Consider the following 21,030-nt stretch of genomic DNA (forward strand, 5'->3'; position numbering starts at 1 on the left):
GTATAGTCAACGTAGGTGTCCCGTATACGGGACGGGGTGACATTTAACAGGTTAAAACCATGATGAAATGTAACTTAATTTTTAATGCAATTCAAGAAATCCCAAGTTAGTTAATCTAGATTGCATTACTCACTACAAGTTTTATCATGTAATCTGTAACAGAACACAATGTGTTAGTAATCTGTGCAGCACTGTGAACAGATGCTTTAGGACGGACAGGTTTACTGATGAAGGTGTGTTAGCAGTCTCCATGGCAGACAGAGACGTGTTTATACTCTGCTCTTTGTTAATCTCCTCTGCCGCTCCGCAGGACATTCTCAAAGTTCCTTCACACAAGTTCTCAAAACACGGCTATGTGTGTCTCTAAACAAAACACCCCGGCTACCATCAACAGCTGAGCTCAGACAACGTCTAGCCGTTTTCCCCAGCAGGCCCATTAAGGTGAGGATGGGAAACAAGGAGATGATGGATTTGGGAAGACAGGAGTTGGTCACATGATCACCGTGTCTCAAAACAAACACACCGTGAGATCGTTCGGGCTGGGAACAGATATGGGATCCGCAGCAGCATTCCCTCCCCTCCCCTCTCCCATCCTCCGCCTGGATGCTTTCCCAGCCAGCTGCCTTTGGGAAGGTGAACGACAGGGCTATTTTCCTCACACTTGTATGAAAAGATTGCACGTGTCAGTTTACAGAGAATGATGGCTGCTGGTATTCAAACAGGCCTCCACCAGTCCTCCACCAGTCATTAAAACAACAGAAATAAGCAGCATGCAACCAAAATTATGAGCATTACACCGTGTAAATAACACAGAATTAATTAGAGGATTCTAGTAATGAATTGAATAATATATGGAAGGAATATTCTGGGTTCAGTTTAGCTTGATTGATAGCATTTGTGGTTTAATGTTGATGACCACACACACTCACAATAAATAAATAAATAATAATAATAATAGTAAATAAAATCCACTTGTCCCTCATTTTCTTAAAAAAGCTCAAATCTGGGTTATAGTGAAGCATGAACATGGCCAGTGATTTTAGTGTGGATAAATAAATATTGTTTAAAAGTTTGGGTGTCAGTTCATTTTTTTTTTTGCCATAAATTAATACTTAGGCAAGAACACATTTAGATTTAAATCTAAGACATTTATAATGTTGCAATGGCTCCAAACACTTTCGAACTTTCAATTCATTAAAGTATCGTAGAATAAAAGTATCAGGGTTTCCAGAAATAAGTAAATTAATTAATTTCAATTAATTAATTAATAAATATAAATAATATACAAATAAAATTTAAATCAATAAAACTGATAAAAATGACTTAAAATTATGAACAACGATACAGTTGCAATAACATACAAGCTTTAACAGATTAATGAAAGTGCTTTTAGAAATGTATAAGCTTCACATTTCTACTTAAAAATTTATGCAGATATTTTCCCCATTCACTTCCATTATAAAAGCCTCACCATAATCTCCACGGGCATCTAAAACACTTCGACCCAATGAACGGTGCATCATATGTCCTTAAGACGATCAGATGAAGGACAGGTTTCCGTATAACATGACACCCGCAGGAATATCGGATATGAGGGCGTGAAATGGACTCTGAAAGGTCATGAGCGGATGGTCACTTCATTCCCACCGCCATTAAGATCTCCACTTGTGGCTATGGCTTCCTTTATAGCTATAATCTGTCTGGTGTGTTATCAAACAGATAGGACAGGGTCTCTATCCAAACGGCATTATCATGCAGCACAGAGAGCGTCTGCAGAGCTGAGTGGCTCCTTCAATCACTGCTAAGATACGTCGAGCCTTGCCAAGTGTTCTCACAGCTCGACAGCGCAAAAATATGACACGATATATACGTTTTAAGATTATTGCAATCAAAAAAAAAAAAAAAAAAAAAACCTTGAGTGGGCTCTAATGCAGATTTTTCTACTAAAAATTATTATTTAAAAAATTATTAAAATGATTTTGACTTGGGGGGCACCTTTTTTGATTATATAACTGTACGATTTTATAAATTTAATTTAATCCAAAAATATTAATACTATCAATAATAATAATTACTACTACTACTGCTAATTATTATTATTATATTACTTTCTAAAATATTTTTACAAATACATGACTATTGTGATATTTCAATGCAAAACGAGTTGAATTTCAGAAAAAAAAATATTTTACAGCACAAGCACAAGCTTCTTTTTGGTTGAAAACAACCTGTTTATATAAGCACTGACAATTACTAGATGTTCTTAATGAGGTTTTTGTGTTAACAGACTAAATTAAGTCTGATAATAGAACTGAATTTGGCAAAATATTTAATACAAATTTTGATTTTGATTTAAAACATGAATTTATCTTGATTGCGGTGCGGCTGCACCTTTTTGATTATATAACTATAAAGTGTAATTGACTTTATAAAAGATAAGAATATAACAATATAATTAATAATAGGAATGCATAATTATATAAATAATTGAAATTAATCAGAATATTATAAATTATTAATCACGATTAATGAGTTTGTCAAAGTTTTCTTCCATTATTTAAGTGTTCTGTGTTATACTTTGAACATATTTACTTGTCTATATTTATGGTCATATAATTTATATTATAAATATATAATATATATAAAAACATTCTGAAATATATACATGCATTTGTGTGAATTTCTATATACATAATAAATTAACTTTTATTTTGGATGCAATTAATTGATCTTTTGACAGCACTAATTATTATTATTATTATTATTACATGTACTACTTATTACATTACTAAAAAAATATCAAGCAAATTAAGACACTTCTGTTGTATGTAGAACTTAAGAAAATATTATAATATTTATTTTATTTGACAGCACAAGGGGAGGATGGTTTGGCATTTGTTGCATTCCCAAATATATGTTAAAACAACCCAAACTAAGAGCACATTCATCGTTCATGCATGTGGAGCTGCATTAACTGTACCATGAAACAAGCTGCTCTGACAGACCGAAACCACCAGATCATGAGATTAATCATGCAGCTCAATCTGTAAAACCAAAAACGGCAACCCTGGCTGAGGTCAGCTGAAGTGTGAGAGCTGCTCAGATCAAAGCATTCAGATGCAGTACATCTGAACTTCACTCTTACAAATAAGCAACAGCCTGTAAGTTGAGCATCAGACAACAAACATAAAGTTTCCTATCAAATTTCCAAAGGAGACACATGCTGCAAACTAGAGCACTGGTCGACATGACCCCTAAACATACACACACCCTTTACTCTGAAGCTCAAGTCCTCCAATGCACTGTTGACGCCTGACATCATTGACATTCAGGGCCAGCTCTGTTTACAAGAGCCTGCAAGAGAAGAGCGAGGGGAGGTGGAGAGATCTGAGAGAGACACTATAGAGGAGGGTTACATATGCATGCTTTCAAAACGAGTCTGGAGCAGCACGCCGTTTCTTAACTCACATGCACAAAATCACGGGAAACAACACTCAGATGCTACATTTCGCATACATCTAGAGTAAACATCATTCCAACCTCTCAGCGAAGATCAGCCAAGATGTTTGGATCTCCATTGCAGCCTTGTTGAGCTGATTTATTGAATCTGTTTGTGCTGGACGGGATTCACGAACACCTGGACACACACATACAGGCCAATGGGATTTATGAAAGCGAAAGTTCAATGACCCAGCATTTATGAAGGTCAACATGACAGCCCAGAAAACACACATTCATCATCTCTATATGTCACATGTGTACATGAACATGATCTTTCTATAATGTGACACGATTCATAATTCATCTCCATGTAAACATACCAAGACTTTCACGTTGTGTGCTCTATAAATACACAAGCCTCTAATGTCAGATAGGCATGTTCTTCTGGACCTATGACCTTCAGAAGCGTATAGTTCAGACCTATAAACAGCTGCGTGATCTGTGGAGTCTACATTCTCCCTCTGACCGAGGTCACTTCAGGAGGGTTGCTGTAGAGCAGCTCGTGTGCATCTTTCTTAATTCTTCTGTGATGAGGAGCTTCAGCCGGGCCTGAGCTCTGGACAAGATGAGCTTCGGCTGAGGTTAAAGGTGGTTGTGCCACAGATCAGCTGACAATGCTAACACAATCATGACTCCAGTGCGAAAACGTTACTAAATACAGTCCCGGCACTAAACTGGACAAGGCCACGCTGTCTGTTTCTACATAAAAGCTTTTGACAGATCAGCTTTCATGAGTTATTCTATGAAGACCTTCCATAGGAAGAGGATTCCTGATTGTGCAAGGGGGAAAAGAGCCTTCCTGGATATTGAAAAAGGATCGGTTTCCAATCCCTCAAAAAAAAAAAAATTATTATATATATATATATATATATATATATATATATATATATATATATATATATATATATATATATACATATATATATATATATATATATATATATATATATATATATACATATATATATATATATATATATATATATATATATATATATATATATATATATATATATATATACATATATACACATTCTTCTATCATACAAATAAATAAATGCAATACATTTTGTGTGTGTGTTACTAATATAACCTGATTATATTGTGAAATTATTTTTCATATGCCACATTTAATTTAAATTTAATTTAATTCTTTTTTTTTTTTTTTACTTTTATGCTTAAAACAAGAAAATACTGTCATTATATAAATAAATAAAATAAAATAAAAATAAATTTAAGCATTTAGCAGATTTTTAATTTTTACATATCATATATTAAGCATGAATTATTTTTTTTAGGTTAAATACAAATATATATTATCTAAAAAAAAAAGGTTCATATTTTACGCAATTTTGCATAAATCTCTCGTTTTAAAAATAAAAATTTTTTACTGGAAAGCACTACAAGGATTCAGACATTAATACCAATAATATATTTATTTACTATTAATAAGACAATGTTAACCTAATATTTACTTTATTCTATATTCATCTTAATTTTAGTGAATATAAATCATTTAATGTTCCTACCCCAAAGACAGTTTTCTTTATGTTTTAACAATAAATCCCTTAAAATGTTGTTAGTTTTATGCTTAAAACAACCAACCAACCAAAATAAATAAATAATTTAACATTAAAAATGCATTAATTAATAAATAATCCAGTGAGGAAAGAATAACAAACTCTAAAAACATCTTAACGTCAAGTAATTTAATCTTGTTTAAAGCATGTTCAGATATTAATACTGGAAAATTATGGACCACAAACAGACATCTAATGCAGGAGCTGGAACAGAGGTGTTGGGTATGCTTGTTCTCCCACAAGGAAGTGCTTCATAGTATGTAATGCTGTGAGGTATACAGAATATATCTAATTACTGCAGCATTTCCCCACTGAGAGAGAGAGAGAGAGAGAGAGAGAGAGAGAGAGAGAGAGAAAGAGAAAGAGAGAGAGAGAGAGAGAGAGAGAGAGAGAGAGATTGAGGGCCGCTGCAGTCCCCAATTGCTCCAACAGGGGGAGCCACTGAGGGATCCTGCCGACTAGCAGGCTATTTTTAGACTATTGAACAGAGAAATGTATTTATAGAGCTTTGAGTTCTGTCTCATAGAGGAAGTGGTAGCTGTGGGGGTTCAGTGCATCAAAGCTTTGCTGACAAACAGCTCTTAATGGAAACAGGAAAGATTGACAGACGGTGCTCTCTCGGACGTCGAGCCGCAGCATCTCTGCTCTGTCTGCAACGTGATAAAACACAGTCATCATCAGCCCTGCCGTGACATTTACACATTCTCAGAGGAATAGACGCACTCGGGTTAAAAGTGGCCTCAAACCCAATGCACATCTCCAAAATTAAGCCCTGCAGCAGATGGAAATACTCCGTCTGGCTCGCGTCAGGGTTTAATCTGCTGGGCATAAATAGAGCACTCAGAGGTCAGACGGAAACCTTCAGATGAAGCTGCGTGCTGCTTCTGATGAATAATTTCTGCTCATGCGTCTCAGAATAGCAGAAGTGTGAAAATACGAGAGGGATTGCAGCACGTCTGATGGGTTGATTCAAGCCTGAATCGATTTAATGACATTTGGTACAAATAAAATAAATATCTTGTGCAGATGATGCCTTATTCAGGGGCTGAATGTACTTCCTCTCACTGTATCCCTGTTAAGAGATTGTGAGGATCAGATGAATAATATAGGACTCTGTTTGGAGGATTAATGTAGCAATGGCAGTCTTCACAATCACAGAGGAAGCTCTGGTGCCTCCAGTGGACAGCAGACGCAACTGCAGGCAGATTCATGACGGACACTGCAGCAAATCATCTGCACTCTTCAATCTGTTTGATAAGGGTTGAGTTCTTCATCTCAGAGATTATGAGGTCATTGTACAAGCACGATGCAGCAGCCAGAACCGAATCTGCATGCAAGCAATGAGATTAGCTTAATGATTCTTCATCGTTACAGTGTGTTTGACATACACACACACACACCGGCTCCAAAGAGTATCTGGACACTTAAGACACGATTAAATATGTATGAACGCCATTGCATAAACAAATAAATATCAATCCAAAAAAGCATCTGCAAACAAATCATAACCATACGAGTATTTCATAACAGTAACTTGATTCAACTTTTTTTAAAATCTGTAAAATAACTACTGTAAAACACAATTACTTCATATAATTTGTAACTCAATTACAGTACTTTAAAGAAAATGTAAAATTGTTAACAAAAAAACAACAACATTGCACTCAGTAATCTTGCAAGTTTGTGGACACTGGTAATCATATTTTGTCAAATAAAGACCAGTTAATGATAATTTCATATACAGTAGACATTAAATCCAGACATGAATATGTCACAGAAGCCAACTGGATATAAGCCAAAGCAATAAATATATATATATAAATCAAGAATTTGAAGTTCAAACATTTTCATTGGTGCATCCGATTTGAAAAATATGAGTATTTATGTGCCTCCACACAATGTGAGCCTTTTCATCACAGTCAAAATAATATCAGGTGATATTGGTATTATATTGATCAACTTCTTTTCATTTGCTTTAATTTTAAGCAGTATATCTATCGTTTAAATATTCTGAATTTAACAAGCAAACAAAAAAGTTCTGCTTATTAAAGATTTTTTGTATAGTTTTTAACGGAACATCATTTGGATTGATATTTCATCATCTATGCATTAATGACCAAGTGTCCAAATACTTTTTAGATCCACAGTACAAATTTAAATAACTAAAAACTAGCAAGTATTATTAAAATGGTGCACAGACGAGCATTTTATAAAAATTCTGTCTGCATGTTAGTCATCTCAAGTGGGCTGGAAACCAGTGCAATAGAGGTCTGACTCAAAAAATGAGATCCATCGTCAGCAGTAGAAACCCAAATATTCTCCATTGCAATAGCAAAGCATTTCCAGGCACAAACACATCGTTTCAATGGACAGCTGAGGTGTGGATCCAAGTGGTAATCGTAGGAAACCGTACACTCCTTCAGCAGCCATGTGCTTCAACGGCAGCTCTTCTCTCATTGGATAAAACCATCTCCAGCAGTAACGGCCCCAGGAAAATCAAGTACATGGACGAGCACTCCACAGCAGGGCCCAAGCACCACTCCAGTACATGATGCACCAAACAGCAGCCATCGCCCCCTCACGAGGGAAAGTGTTTCTCATGCTCCGTGTGTGTTTGGATACTGGCACGAAGAGTCGTATCAGCAGCAGATGATGATGATATTCTAGCGATAAGGGAAGGTGGGTGAGGCGATCACCGAGGGGAGGATGGCGAGGTAGTTAGAGGGGACGTATCCTCTCTGGCCACGCGCCTCCACCAGACTCCAGTCCTTGTTTCCACGCTTATCATGAGGCTCCACCACCCGCACCTGCTCTCCGGCCCGCAGAGAAACCTCATGAGCGCTCCTCGCAGTGAAGTCATATCCCGCGTACACCTGCAGATGCAGAACGGAGAGTTTCAGTGTGGATGGCAATGGGAAAAATAATGTGAGCTAGAAGAACAGATTGACACAAACCCACACAAACAACCGAGACACTAACCTCTGTCTAGAGGATATATGTGCTCTCTGTTGTGTAGTATGTACAACATCTTTTTAGATTCGAAAGGTAAGTGGTTACACAGTATGTGCTTGAGATATTTTCAAGTGTTAGGAGTGGGCTGTTTATTATAGCTCGTAAGGAAAGTAAAGTTGTCAAAGGAGGTTTGAGACCAAAAAAAGAGCTGTGAAGAAAATCTGATAAATAAGTTGAAGTGCTCCCCCTTGTGGGTAATATCAGTAATTTGGCGTTTTTTAAGGCTAGCATCACTTATTGATCATATTTGCTCATAGGGTTTTAAACGAACCCTTAACCCAAAATGTTAAAGTCATTGAAAAATTAAAGTTGCAATGATACTGAAGTAGCAGTAGATATCGTCTTCTGTGGCATGCATTTGAATGTAATATATTCTCAAAAAAAGAAAATTGGAACTGGTTGAAAAAAAGTAAAAAAAAAAAAAAAGAAAATCTCTTCTAAAGGGCCCTGAATCATATTTAGTAATATACTTTTTTTTTTTTTTGGACTTGAGAACGTATGCAACCACTTAGCAATGTACTGAAAGCAACACTCACATCCTGCTAGCATCATAGTGCTGAGCAATGGGCAAAACACCAGTCACATTTTCTTCAGAAAATATTTGTTTTGAAAAACAACACCTTGCAAAAGCAAAGTTATATCATTTCCATTCGAGGCAACATCTAAAAAGCAGGATATCTAATTCATCTGGGAGTCATAATGTTAGCCGGTCTGTGTATCATTTGCACTCTCACAATGATAAACAACTGTGAAGATTGCTTTGAAAAAAAACGGTCATATCACAGTCAAAAGCTACTGCCGACATTTCTGCTTTCTTAAACACGAAGCCACGATGATAGAGAAGCACTTGACAGGCAGATCATGCAGATGAATGAATCTGTGCGCGTGTGTGTGTGTGTATAGGTGTCCGTGATAGCGTATTTCACTTCTGCTGACAATGAGCGGCAGTTCATTTCTGTTCCTCCAATACTGAATTTACAAATGCTGAAGTGTGTGTGATTGATGATCATGAGATACTGCAGAGCTGGCATCAATCTCCAGAGGCCTCGTTCTGTTTGACGCTTGAATCAGAGCGAGTAACGCGGCGGTCTCGTGACCTGTCAGTCGAAGGCGTGTGGGAGCCTGTGTGTGTCAGTCACCTGAAAACAGGGCGTAGTCGTGGTCAGCAGCGGCTGGGCTCCGGGGGTGTAGGAGTGTCTCCGTGGCCCTGGACCGCTGGGTATGACGTTCAGATGAGGAGACTGCGGCGGGTCAGAGGTGATCTGGTGGTAACGTGCCAGTTTTGAAGCAGGCACATATCCCCTCGGGCCTGAAGAGAAAAATAAAAATAGAAAACCTATGAAGATCCTCAAATCTGCTCATTTCAGTGTTTCTGTTCTGCAGGCTGTTATGTGCTTTAACTGTGTTTAACCAGCAGATGTCACTCCCAGCACTGTCAAAGACTTTCAACAGCATTGAAACACACACAAACCTAATGAATAAGCATTAAAAAAAGAAATGATAAAACTCTGTCCAGTCTTTGTATGCTTACTTAAACCTGGCCTATCAATTTAAAACAATGTTTTTGAAGGTTAGATTGAAGATTAACAGATTATCAATAATTAAGAGTGAGAAAAACAAATGCCAATTGATCAAAATACCTTAGTTCAGCAGTTTAATTTAAAAAATTAATCAAATATGAGATTTGTTTCTGAATCTGGCTGCTGGAAGAGATGGCATTTGAGTCTCTGAGTACAAGGAATATATAACAGCCAAAACGGTAAATACCAAGAGATATGTTATAAGTTATAAAATCTGATTGATTAAAACACATTTACACTAGATGCACTCTATTCCAACAGATGCACTATTATTACAATATCAAGATATCACACACACACACACAAATGTAATTTGTATTATCAAATGGTTTATAATTTTCTTTAAAGAGGTCATGAGCTGAGAAATTATTCAATCCTTTGACATGTATGAGGTTACTGTGCTATAAAAACATCCTGTAGGTTTTAGACCTCAAAACTTTCTGGATAGTCTAAAAACAGCTTGTGATGTACCACTCTATGATGTAATCGTGTGAATAAGCTCCGCCTCTGAAGAATTCACACATGCACACGCAAACATGCTAATACTGTATAGCGTTTTTGCGCATCTAGAGGAGAAGATTCACATTTATCAAATCTTCTTTTAAATGTTTGCTGAAATAAATATCAGAAAAGATTGATTCATGGCTTTTGAGAATCGATATTGAATTAATGTCATAAAAAAATAAAAATAAAGATTAATTGAAAAAAAAAAATAATTCTCAGCCCCAGATATCACTTTGGTCACCCTTAATCTTATATCTGGAGCCGGACGCGACAGAACAACAATGCACTGCGGTGTTTCTTTTCCCCTCATGTTTTACAATTGACGGAAATCTTTAACCCCTGTTGACCTCAGAGAACAAAACAAATAGTTCAGTTCAACTGAAATCAGTTCTGTTGCATCAAAGCAAGTGTTATCTGTATTTTCAGATGAGTTTTATTGAGTGTTTGCATGAGCGTTATTAACTATTATCAAAAGGTTTGTATTTTGCAATTCAGAATGCGAATGTCTGCATTATGTTTTTAAAGACCAATATAATAAAAAAGACCTTTTGTTTGAATTTCGTTTAAATATTTTTCTGTATCTTCCTGGTGCAAACAGGAATTTCCTGTATGTCTATTTGTATGCGTTATATGAGAGTCACAGTAAAACCTAAACTGGATTCTGACTTATTTCTCCCCAGTTTTACCTCCTGCATCCACCAGCCAGCGGCGCCGGTCTCCTCGCGTGTCCATCTCACTGATGACAGCCACCAGCTCTCCCTTGTTGAGGGTCAGGTCAAGGTCACGGGTGCCCACCACAGGGCCTGTCAGCTGGAAGATCTTCTCCGAGCCGTGTTTGACGGTCAGAGCCTTGAGACGCTGCTCACACACAGTGTTGAGGGCCTGAGACGACACACACATGAAAAAACCCTGATCTCCAACCCACTCATACTGAAAGTGGAGTTACATACAGCAGCATAAATTCATTTAAAATGCAAATGTCAGTGAAATGAGTAGAAGTGCAGTAATTACAATGCTGGAGCACAAAAAATAATTAAAAAAGGAGATGGGAATTGAACATGAGAGCAAGACACTGTAAGGATTTCCATCCGTGATCTACATTCAAACACACTGCCCTCCTGAAGATCACAGAGCACCTCTCCGTTCGATCCTCCTGACCTGTCTTCTCTCTAAACTCATCAGGACTGATGTCTTTATGACGGCAGACTTGATATTGATTAGACTCTGGATAAAGACATCTGGTTGTCATTAGCTGTAGTGATGGGATAATGCCCATGTCATGACATCAAGACAGAGAAGTCAAACCAACACAATATTAATATTGCTCTGAAATATGAAACATTGCAATGGCGCTGTCTCTACTTATGCTGTCAATAGAAGAAAAGATTCAAATATCTACATCATAATTGACACTAATTAGTCTCCTGGATTTAATATGAATTATTCATCATCAGTGTAAACTACTGTAAGGCTGCTCTCATTATCGGTTTTCACAATCTCCTCTCAAACTGAATTCATTTTGAAGCATTTAATTTGTCCAATGCCTGATATTAACTGATTTCTATTTAAGCCAATATTTTCACTTTGACAAATTGGTTGCATGAATGCATGAATGAAAATGTTTATAACTTATCACAAACCAATCAGTTCCTGATGCATAAGATCAGGCTCCATCCCGAATATTTTCGGTCACATATATTACACAACCAAAAAAAGTTTGGGGTTTTGAGCATCAAATCAGCATATTAGACCGATTTCCGAAGGATCATGTGACACTGGAGTAATAATGCAGACAATTAAATACATTTTTAAATATACAGTTTTTCCTGTATATTTGATCAAACAAATGCAGCCTTTGTGGCTTATTTCAAAATCCATAGAAAATCTTCTAACGTTTAAACGATAGCGTACATCCCATAGTTAACATTTTTATAATATCGGACAGTTTAATTACTTTGCTATTATTCTAAAATGTAGCTAATATGAATAATAAAGAATGAGCAGATGTGTCTTTTTGCCCGGTAGTATATTTTCCCTCTAATTTCACTAAATGAGAGGCAGCTGTTGAGGGCCACCCATAACACAGTACCCGCAGGACATAATATATTTTACTAAGGTATGTTCATAATTAATGGATAGACTGATGCAAAACACATGAGGGCTAAACTATATCAAGATGAATGAATGGCTGTGGTTTTATTCCAGCAAACTAACTGTCCCGTAGGAAGACATCTCCACCCAACGACAAACAATAATGCGTCTCTGTGTTGGAACTGACCTGCACAATGGGAGCATTGAGCTCGTCCTGAACACTCTGACACAGGCTCTCCATCCTCCTCGAACCCTCCAGCACCGAAGTCTCTGCCCACTTCCAGAACTCACCGTCCTCCAAATAACTGTGTGGGAGCTGCCCGGAGACAGAGAGCAATTCATGAACACCGCCAGCCTGCTGCACACAGCTACATTTAAGAACGCTTTTCCAGCCACACGCTCGTGGTGTTGTTCAATGGTGGATCATTACACAGAAGAATGTCCAACAGTTTCTGAAACCGATGTGTTTTCAAGTGTAACTAAAATCATGAGGATGCATTACTGTGAAGGTGAATCTCACAAAAAAATCTTACAAAAAAAAAACAATTACAAATACACATACACGTACACACACACACACACATAGTATAATCATTTATGCATTGCCTGGCCAAAAAAATAAATAAAAATGAAGTCACAATTTGGATTGAAATAAGCAAATACTTAAGAGTTTCGGACTGGGTCATTATTGCAGTGATTCATATGTTTCTTTCATGTTGTTATATGATTTGCAACAATTCATTTAACCCTAACTGATGGAGTGTGTAGCTTTCCATTTCTTAAACAATCATGTTAGAAGTCATTGTTATGTTCATATTCCAGGATGACAAGGTCAAGATTAACTGTGAAATAGCGGTTCAGTGAGCATGGGGAATCAAGAGTCCTGAGCTTAACTCTAGTGAAAGTATTTAGGATGTGCTGGAGTTGACTGTACAGAGTGGTTTGACTCTTGCAAACTAAAGATTTCAGCCAAAAATTAATGCAGCTCTTGATGGAATTAAATGTTGTGACATTGTAAGACATTGTGGAAACAATGCCACAAGGAGTATACAATGTTATCGAAACTAAAGGGCATCCAATTAAATATTAGTGCGTGCAACTTTTTTTTTTTTTTTGGCAGACAGTGTAAAGTGGACTCTCCAAGACGCTTCAAGAAAACTGATTGCAAAACTATGCACCTTCATTTAATTTAGTTAATAGAAGTTAACTGATAAAGAAAACCCATTTATGATACCTGACATAACATCTTTTAGATGTTGCCACAGTTTGCCACAGATTTAGTCTCAGTGTGTTCTGTTTCTTCATGTCGTTCCAGACAGACTGAATTAAGATCAGATCAGATCTCTGTGTGTAACAATGTCTGATCTCAGACAAAAATCTCACTGGATTATTACAGTTAAAGCCTGTGTTTTACCCACCCTCAGAGCATCCTAGGTGTATGTGACTTTCTTCTTTCAGACAAATCCATTCGGAGTTATATTAAAAATTGTCCTGGCCCCTCCAAGTATTTCAAAGTGGGTAAGCAGGTGTTGGTTATCAACAAGCTGCGTGCACATCCATAATAAAACGTCCCTCACACAGATCCAGAATCCATGTGTTTTTGTAAGATAAATATCCATAGTTCAGATATAATACACTTTTTCTCACTTCCGCTGACTGGCGTACATGGAAGCCGCTCCTGCGGATGACGCAAGACGTCGGCGTTGCGTGATTAGTGACGAACGTGGAGACAAAACAAAACAAAATGCCGGTGGTTTTCCTTTGCTAAAGTAAAGAAACTTTGCTTCCTTTGCTCCAGCAATTCTCCGAGACGTATACACGACGCATACATCCTACGTCATCTGCCTGAACAACTTCCGAGTACGACAGTCAGCAGAAAAGAAATATGGATATTTATCTTACAAAAATGCATGGATTTGCTACAGGAGGCCTTTATTCACCCCCCGGACGTGTGAGGGACGTTTTATTATGGATGCAAGCACTTTATTTCACATCTTCTGTACTGTTGACAACAAACACCCGCTTACCCCCATCGAAAGGCTTGGAGGAGCATTGAGCAAGGACAATTTTAATACAACACTTATTGGATTAGTCTGAAAGAAGAAAGTCACATAAACCCAAGATGCATTGGGGATCATTTTAATGTTTGGTTGAATTAACCCTTCGAAAAAGGCAAAAAGAATGTAAACTGATATTTCCTACTGGCACACTACAGCAAAATATAGAACAACTGACCTAAAATATATATTTTTAGCTATTTTTTTAACTGAAAATACAATTGAACTAATAATTTTGACCATACAGAAATTAAATATTCACCTGGTTATCTCTAAACCTCAATATTTTAGCTTCTTCTGTAAAAAAGTACCTGATGGGTGAAGCTGGTGGCCAGCTGCTCCATATCAGCCGCCAGGTCTCTCTGAAGGGCGCTGAAGGCCTCCAGTGATGCCCACAGGATCTGCAGGGCTTTTCCGTTGAACTGCGGCAGCTCGGTCAGCAGGAGAGTGTTCATGGTCTTGTAGGTGTTCGCTATGGCTTGCTCCTCAAAGCTCAGGTTACTCTTCTCCTCGATTAGCTCATAGTCCAGAAGCTTGTCCTGACGTTTGCGGATGAGGTTGCGTGGTCCTGCCATCAGTTCCTGCAGTGAGCTCAAGGGCTTAAAGACTAAAGTCTTCAAACGCTCCTCCTGTAAGCGGCAGCAAAGGAGATGTACAAGGTAAGCATAGAAGACCAGATACCCAAGATGTTTAATCAATTACTGACAACTGATCAAATAAATAAATCACTGCGGTCTTCTCATATAAAGCATTCCACTGAAATGGATGCTGTATACTAGTACCATAATTTCAAAGGCTGGTAAACAGATACAAGATCTTGGAAAAATTAGTAACATTACATGATACATTGTGTTTTTGGAGAACTGTTGGTTCCAGATCGATTAGACAATGATATATGGAAAAACACTAAAGTGGCGAATAGAAAGACCACAGGGAAGAAATACTGTCTCATAACCAAAGCTGTGACAAATGTTGGTGTTCCAGACTTTAGTCAGAGATGCCATATTTAATCTGACATGTACAAAAACGAGGAACAGTGTGTTACAGAGAGCGGCAGGAATGAGTACTACAGCCTGGAAAAGAGGAAGCACTTCTGCACTTTCAGTGTCGTGGGTTTTGGGGTTAAATGTCTGAAATAAAGTCTGTAACACAGGCTCAAAATTATTTCACACCTTATTCTACAAGACAATAAATCAATGTGACCTAAGGATTTTTTTGACGTTTTGTCTTGAAAAGATGGCTGCTAACAAGCGTCTTAATGGGACTAGAAGGAAAGAGGTTGTTGGGACATCAAACATTATCACAGCAAACAAGTAAACTCATCTACCCACTAGTCTGCTTTTATAGCCTCATGGGGTTTAAATTCACATAAACGAACATAGCGCAAAAGTTTGTTGGACACAGAGCTTATTTTCTGCAATACTTTTTGTCAATGGAACCAAGTTTCATCATAATTTACAGGCTGGCCTACAAAATTACATTACACAAAAAAAAAAAAAAATAATAATAATTCATTCTTAGCTTAGGAGTTTGATTGACAGGTGATCTGACCAGTCATAACACCAAATCTGACAATTTGTCTAATGAAACAAACCAGACAGGAGAATAAATTAACATGAACAAATTATGTGTATTGACCCCTTCCGTGTTAAAACAAGATACCTTCTGATGTATATTCATTTCATGGCATAACTAGTAAATAGGAAGAGATGACTGGGTTCATGTGTGCAACATTAATCCGTCATGAAACATTAAAGACCTAAAATGTTATTTACTGTTTAAATTTCTTTAAAAAAAGCTGACACTCATATCAGAAATAACATGCTCTGTCTTATCAACACGTTATCAGTTTCCTCTTTGCTCCGCAATGTATTTTTAACTGCGTGAGAACATGATGTGTGAAATGAGAGCATCTTAGTTTGTTGAATCTAGCAACGGTAACTAAGGGGGCGGGGCCTTTGCAAAGGGTTGACTGATATTCTGTCACTCACAGCCTTGTCTCATTCACACCATTCTAAATAATTTAAGTCTTATACTAATTTTGCTTGAATGCTGTTGATATTTTATATCAAACATGCCCTACCCAAATGTATCACACCCATATCTTGATAGCTCCGCCTCCTGATTTATAAACATGATATGTAAAACAAGCACCTCCCCCATCACAAGTGGACACGCCCCTTACTGGTGAATGGCAAAAAGTGTGTTTCAGTGCTTGATTCGAGCAACGTTCAATAGCTCACAGCATCTTTATTCAGCCAAAAGAACTGCAACTTTATCACTAGCAATAGTAAAGGTCTTACATATGAGGGGTAGATCCACTGTCTGAGAGCCACCGTGATTTCTTTAGAGAACAAGGCGGTTTTCTCTCCTTCCAGATCAAGATCTGCTTCCTCTGGTCTGCAGCGGAGGAACCTCTGTACACAGAGACAGAGCTCAGGCGGTTAAATAAATCTTTACAAACACTTCAAGTGCACAGCCATCCTCTGAACCTCACACTCTTCAGTAACCCCATCCATCTGCCCTAGGATCAACCCTCCTACTGATTTCCCTTTCATTCAGCAGCTGGAATAACAATGGAAAATGCTTAAGAGGTTGATCCACAGGCGTACTGGCTTCACACTGGGGGAACACCAAAACAAATGAGAGGATCAGCTCTTTTTGAGTTTTTAACTACTCTCATTAAGAGTACGAATGTTAAATCCAAACCTGCAGATGGTGGAGATAGGCCTCCAGGTTATCGTGAAGCTCTGAGACGCCCCTCTCCAGGACAAAGAAGAAGCCAGCAAGGGCATCAAATTCTTCATCTTTCAACTACAATATAAAAGTATAAAGAGAGAAATAATCGTTAAAACATCTCATCTGGCAACAAGCTTTATGGGAACAATGTGGTTCTTTCAACTTGGCAAACATTTCTGTTCCTTTGTTTACACGAAGCATTGTTCTTAGGCAGCTACCTTAGGCACCATTCCTGTCTCGTGCTTTATGTACTGGCTGAACCGGGCCGTCTTCTTGGCAATGCTGTGCCCACTCAGCCGATTGATCTTGTCCTTGATGGTCAGGTTCTCTGTCTTCTTGTATTTGTCAGCTATGACAGTCAGAGAATGAGAAGAATGAAGCAAAGCAAAACCTCAAGCACTTTATTCATGTTTCTGTGCAGACGTGGAAAAGGCAGACGGAATGTTACTAATTAACATGGAATGTTACTTATGGAATTTAAAAAAAATAGTCAGTACATTTAAATCAAATGCAACATGGACTAGCGTCTGAATATTAAACCCCAAACACAATATTTAAATATGAATCTGTATTTTCTGCATATCTCTGTGTGAATGAATGGCACAGACCTGTGGTTTTTCCTACTTAAGCCCACATGACGCTCGCTTTGACTATTTTGTAGAAAAGCTACCATCATAAAATATAAACGCACATACAAATGTCTTATTATGGTTTAAAACAATAATAATTTACATTTAAAAAAAAAGTTATATTGAAATGTTATTAAACCATTAAAATGGAATCCATAAATCTGATAGGAAAACAGAGAATTTGGAAAATAAAATAAAGCTGTATTTGAGGAAAAAACTAAACACATTTAAATAAAACAAAAATAATAATACAAATATTTGTGTAAAACTTGTATATGTTTCATGTTTTCAATTAATTAGACATGCTTTTCAATGAATAACATTTTATTTAACCATTATTAAAAAAGTAAAAAAAATAAATAAACAGAAAAAAATTTAATTCCATAAAATTTCAACCTGAAAACATGGAATTTGGAAAAAAATCTAATGGAATTTGGGAAACAATCAAACAGATTTCGTATGGCCCTACTGATGTTCCCAAGGAACTGGCATACTTTGGTTCAGTAAACGGCAAGCATGTTCTCACCGACTTCACGGAAGCGTTTGTATTCATTGATCCTGCAGTTGATCTGGACTGCAGTGTGAGCGGTGTGCTCCAGTAAGGGGTACGCGGGGTGCCCGGGGTCTGTGTGTTTCTGGATGGTCTGGAGCAGCAGCGGGTAACGGGCGATTCTCTGAACCGGCATCACCAGGAAGAAGCTCAGAGTGGATGCATTCACATCAGGACTGAAGACAGACCAGATCAGGGGTCAGAAATGACAGGAATGTTGGCTAATACACTGGCGTATTTGTCTAGGAACTCATCCTGCTCTCAACAGCGTTCAGTTTCGACACAACCACAGTAGGTTGTTGTTCACGAACTTACGCTGACGACTTCACGATTCGGACCATTTCCACCCACAGCGCCTCTTTCTGTTTGTAGCTGTTCTCTAGAGCCGTGATGTTGTTGTAGTTGGCGAGATACTCTTTATAAGCCATCTCTATATCTTGAGACAGACTCAGGAAAGAATCACCTAACAGAAAGAATAAGATCATTTCTAATATACAACAACATCTTTTCCATACAACATACGCTGCAGTTTGAGGTCAGTATTTTAAAAAAATGCTTTAATCAGCAAAGACACATTAAATTGATCAAAACTAACTGTAAAGACACTTATAACATTACAATTTAATTCAAATGATTTCTGAAGATCATGTGACACTGAAGAATGGAGAAAATTCAGCTCTGCATCACAGGAATAAATAACGTTTTAATACAAAACTTGTTCTAAATTGTAATAATATCTTTGATTTACTGTATTAATCATCACATAAATGTAGCTTTGGTAAACCAACCCTAAACTTTTCAACAGTAGTGGGAGTGTATGGTTATTTAGATCGTCAAGCTCCAAAAAGAATGCAAAGAAATGTAAACATTCCATGCATCATACATCATCATTCTTCATCATCTTGAAACTCAACTTCTGGATTCTTGACTCATGATCTCAAGGGTAAAGATATTTTAATCTGTGTCACACAGAGAGAGTGACAGTAAACTAAAATTGAACTGGAAATTCCAGCCGGTCTGGTTGTACTCACAGAGAGTTTCCAGGTATTTGGGATCGCTGTGATGAATCTGTGTCTGGTCGAGGAGGCTCAGGAGTCTGCTGGAAACATCCATCACTTCATCTATGTGCTGGAACATGTTCTCCAGGTTTGGAGGAGGAGGCTGCAACAGACCCAATAATATATGATCTTATCAAAGCTAAATCATTCAGTCTCCTTTATGAGATATACACTCAGTAATAATAGTATATATATATATATATATATATATATATATATTACTATTTTATTTCACATTCCTCTCAGCTGGATTGAAGATAATAATATTATCAATTTGATGTTGTCATATTTTTTTATATATTTTGTCCCTTAAATATTCATTTTGTGTATAATGTTTAATATACATTTGCTTGGTTTTTTATTATATCTGTTAATATTTGTGGTCTGTAGCTAGTGTAAGAACAACATTTTTTGATGCTAATGTTTCAAAAAAAAAAAAAAAAAACACTGAGTTTGAATGAATTTATGAATGCACGCACACACATATCTGGTTAGCTATCCTTGTAAGGACTCTCCATAGGCATAATGGTTTTTATACTGTGTTTGTAATAATATAAGAATGATCTCAGAGAGCTTGTATTTCAGTGGTGGTGGAAGCAACATAAAACACAGAAGGCTGTTGGTCTTATGAGTTAAATCAGCACTTTTTCTGCAGTTTCATGGATGTGATGCTTGGGAGCTTGTCTACCTGTAGTTTCTGCAGGTTGCTGTGGATGGTGACCGTACAGAGGTGCAGATGTTTTAGGTAGTTCCTCTCGGTCTGCACCAGCTCCTCTATCGTCATGAGCTGTCTCTGAGCGGCTCTCTCTCTCGCTGCGGCCCGGGCCTTCCTCTCCTCTTCATCCTCTTCCTTCTCTGCAGGCTCATCCAAGGTTTCATCCATTTCTCTAGCTCCCTCTTTCTCCTCTCTAATCTCCTTCTTTGCCTTCAGTGTTACATTTGCCTTCAGGGTATTCGCCATGGCAGGGACGTCTAAATAGAAAATTGAGGAGGTTAAACAGTTTTTACATTTCTAATGAAATGTATGTAAAAGTGATGCACAACATGCATTTAACCCTTCAAATATGCAATTAGGAGTCATATACTTGGAGGATATTCTGTAGCTTGATTAAGTGTTATTAATATTATTTCTATAGTATTGAAATAGCGGCTTTTTTATATTTTTATTACGATATATATATATATATATATATATATATATATATATATATATATATATATATTTTTTATCATTCTGATATGTGCATTGTCATTTTCAGTTTTAGTCATTTTAGTACTTCAGCTCTGAACTTCTCATCAATCAAGTCTATTGCACACATAAACCATGCAGACACATTATAAGGACCTTAATTATAAGTGCTCTATTTTCACCTATCCAGAGGGGGTGAAACACCATGTGTCCAAAGACTTAAAAAAAAAAAAAAAAACATGCTACCAAAGACAGCTTTAGATTGCAATTCAGTTCATTGTGATAAACTCATTAAAAGTGCAATAAAAGTGAGGTCAAAGTCTGGTTAAGCAAACTTTATGATATTTGTGCAGCTACTGAAACTTACAGGTCTATTTATAATCAACACCTTTGTTACAATTCCAGCTACACCCACATGCACACAAACCTGCATGCACTTCTACAAATAAACAAACTCTCTTAAGCTCAATTTTGACCACATCCGTAGACATTAATAAGGAAACAACATACTTGTAGCAAGTGCTCAAGGCCAGCCTGCTC

The 21,030-nt window shown here is 37.2% G+C and overlaps 1 protein-coding gene across 1 annotated transcript; it reads right to left on the minus strand.

Annotated features, from left to right (window-relative positions):
* Nucleotides 1-6,038: 6,038 nt before the first annotated feature.
* LOC127971152 (rho guanine nucleotide exchange factor 37) lies at nucleotides 6,039-20,269 on the minus strand. Its single transcript, XM_052573981.1, has 12 exons — nucleotides 19,990-20,269; nucleotides 19,275-19,404; nucleotides 18,559-18,706; nucleotides 18,220-18,419; nucleotides 17,283-17,413; nucleotides 17,035-17,139; nucleotides 16,629-16,742; nucleotides 14,637-14,954; nucleotides 12,456-12,584; nucleotides 10,864-11,059; nucleotides 9,233-9,402; nucleotides 6,039-7,954 (listed from the first exon to the last, which is right to left on the minus strand). Exons 1-12 carry the CDS (start codon nucleotides 20,260-20,262, stop codon nucleotides 7,745-7,747), a joined length of 2,124 nt encoding a protein of 707 aa, XP_052429941.1. The 5' UTR covers nucleotides 20,263-20,269; the 3' UTR covers nucleotides 6,039-7,744.
* Nucleotides 20,270-21,030: the final 761 nt, after the last annotated feature.

Source organism: Carassius gibelio, chromosome B14, assembly GCF_023724105.1.
Source record: "Carassius gibelio isolate Cgi1373 ecotype wild population from Czech Republic chromosome B14, carGib1.2-hapl.c, whole genome shotgun sequence".
Taxonomy (NCBI): domain Eukaryota; kingdom Metazoa; phylum Chordata; class Actinopteri; order Cypriniformes; family Cyprinidae; genus Carassius; species Carassius gibelio.

What these genes read in the sequence shown, in the direction of transcription:
- LOC127971152 (XM_052573981.1), bottom strand. Translation starts at nt 20,262, where the DNA reads ATGGCGAATACCCTGAAGGCAAATGTAACACTGAAGGCAAAGAAGGAG. An exon ending in AGACAGGAATGGTGCCTAAG is followed by an intron (nt 17,140 to 17,282) that starts GTAGCTGCCTAA and finishes TTTATATTGTAG; the next exon opens with TTGAAAGATGAAGAATTTGA. An exon ending in CCTATCTCCACCATCTGCAG is followed by an intron (nt 16,743 to 17,034) that starts GTTTGGATTTAA and finishes CTCTGTGTACAG; the next exon opens with AGGTTCCTCCGCTGCAGACC.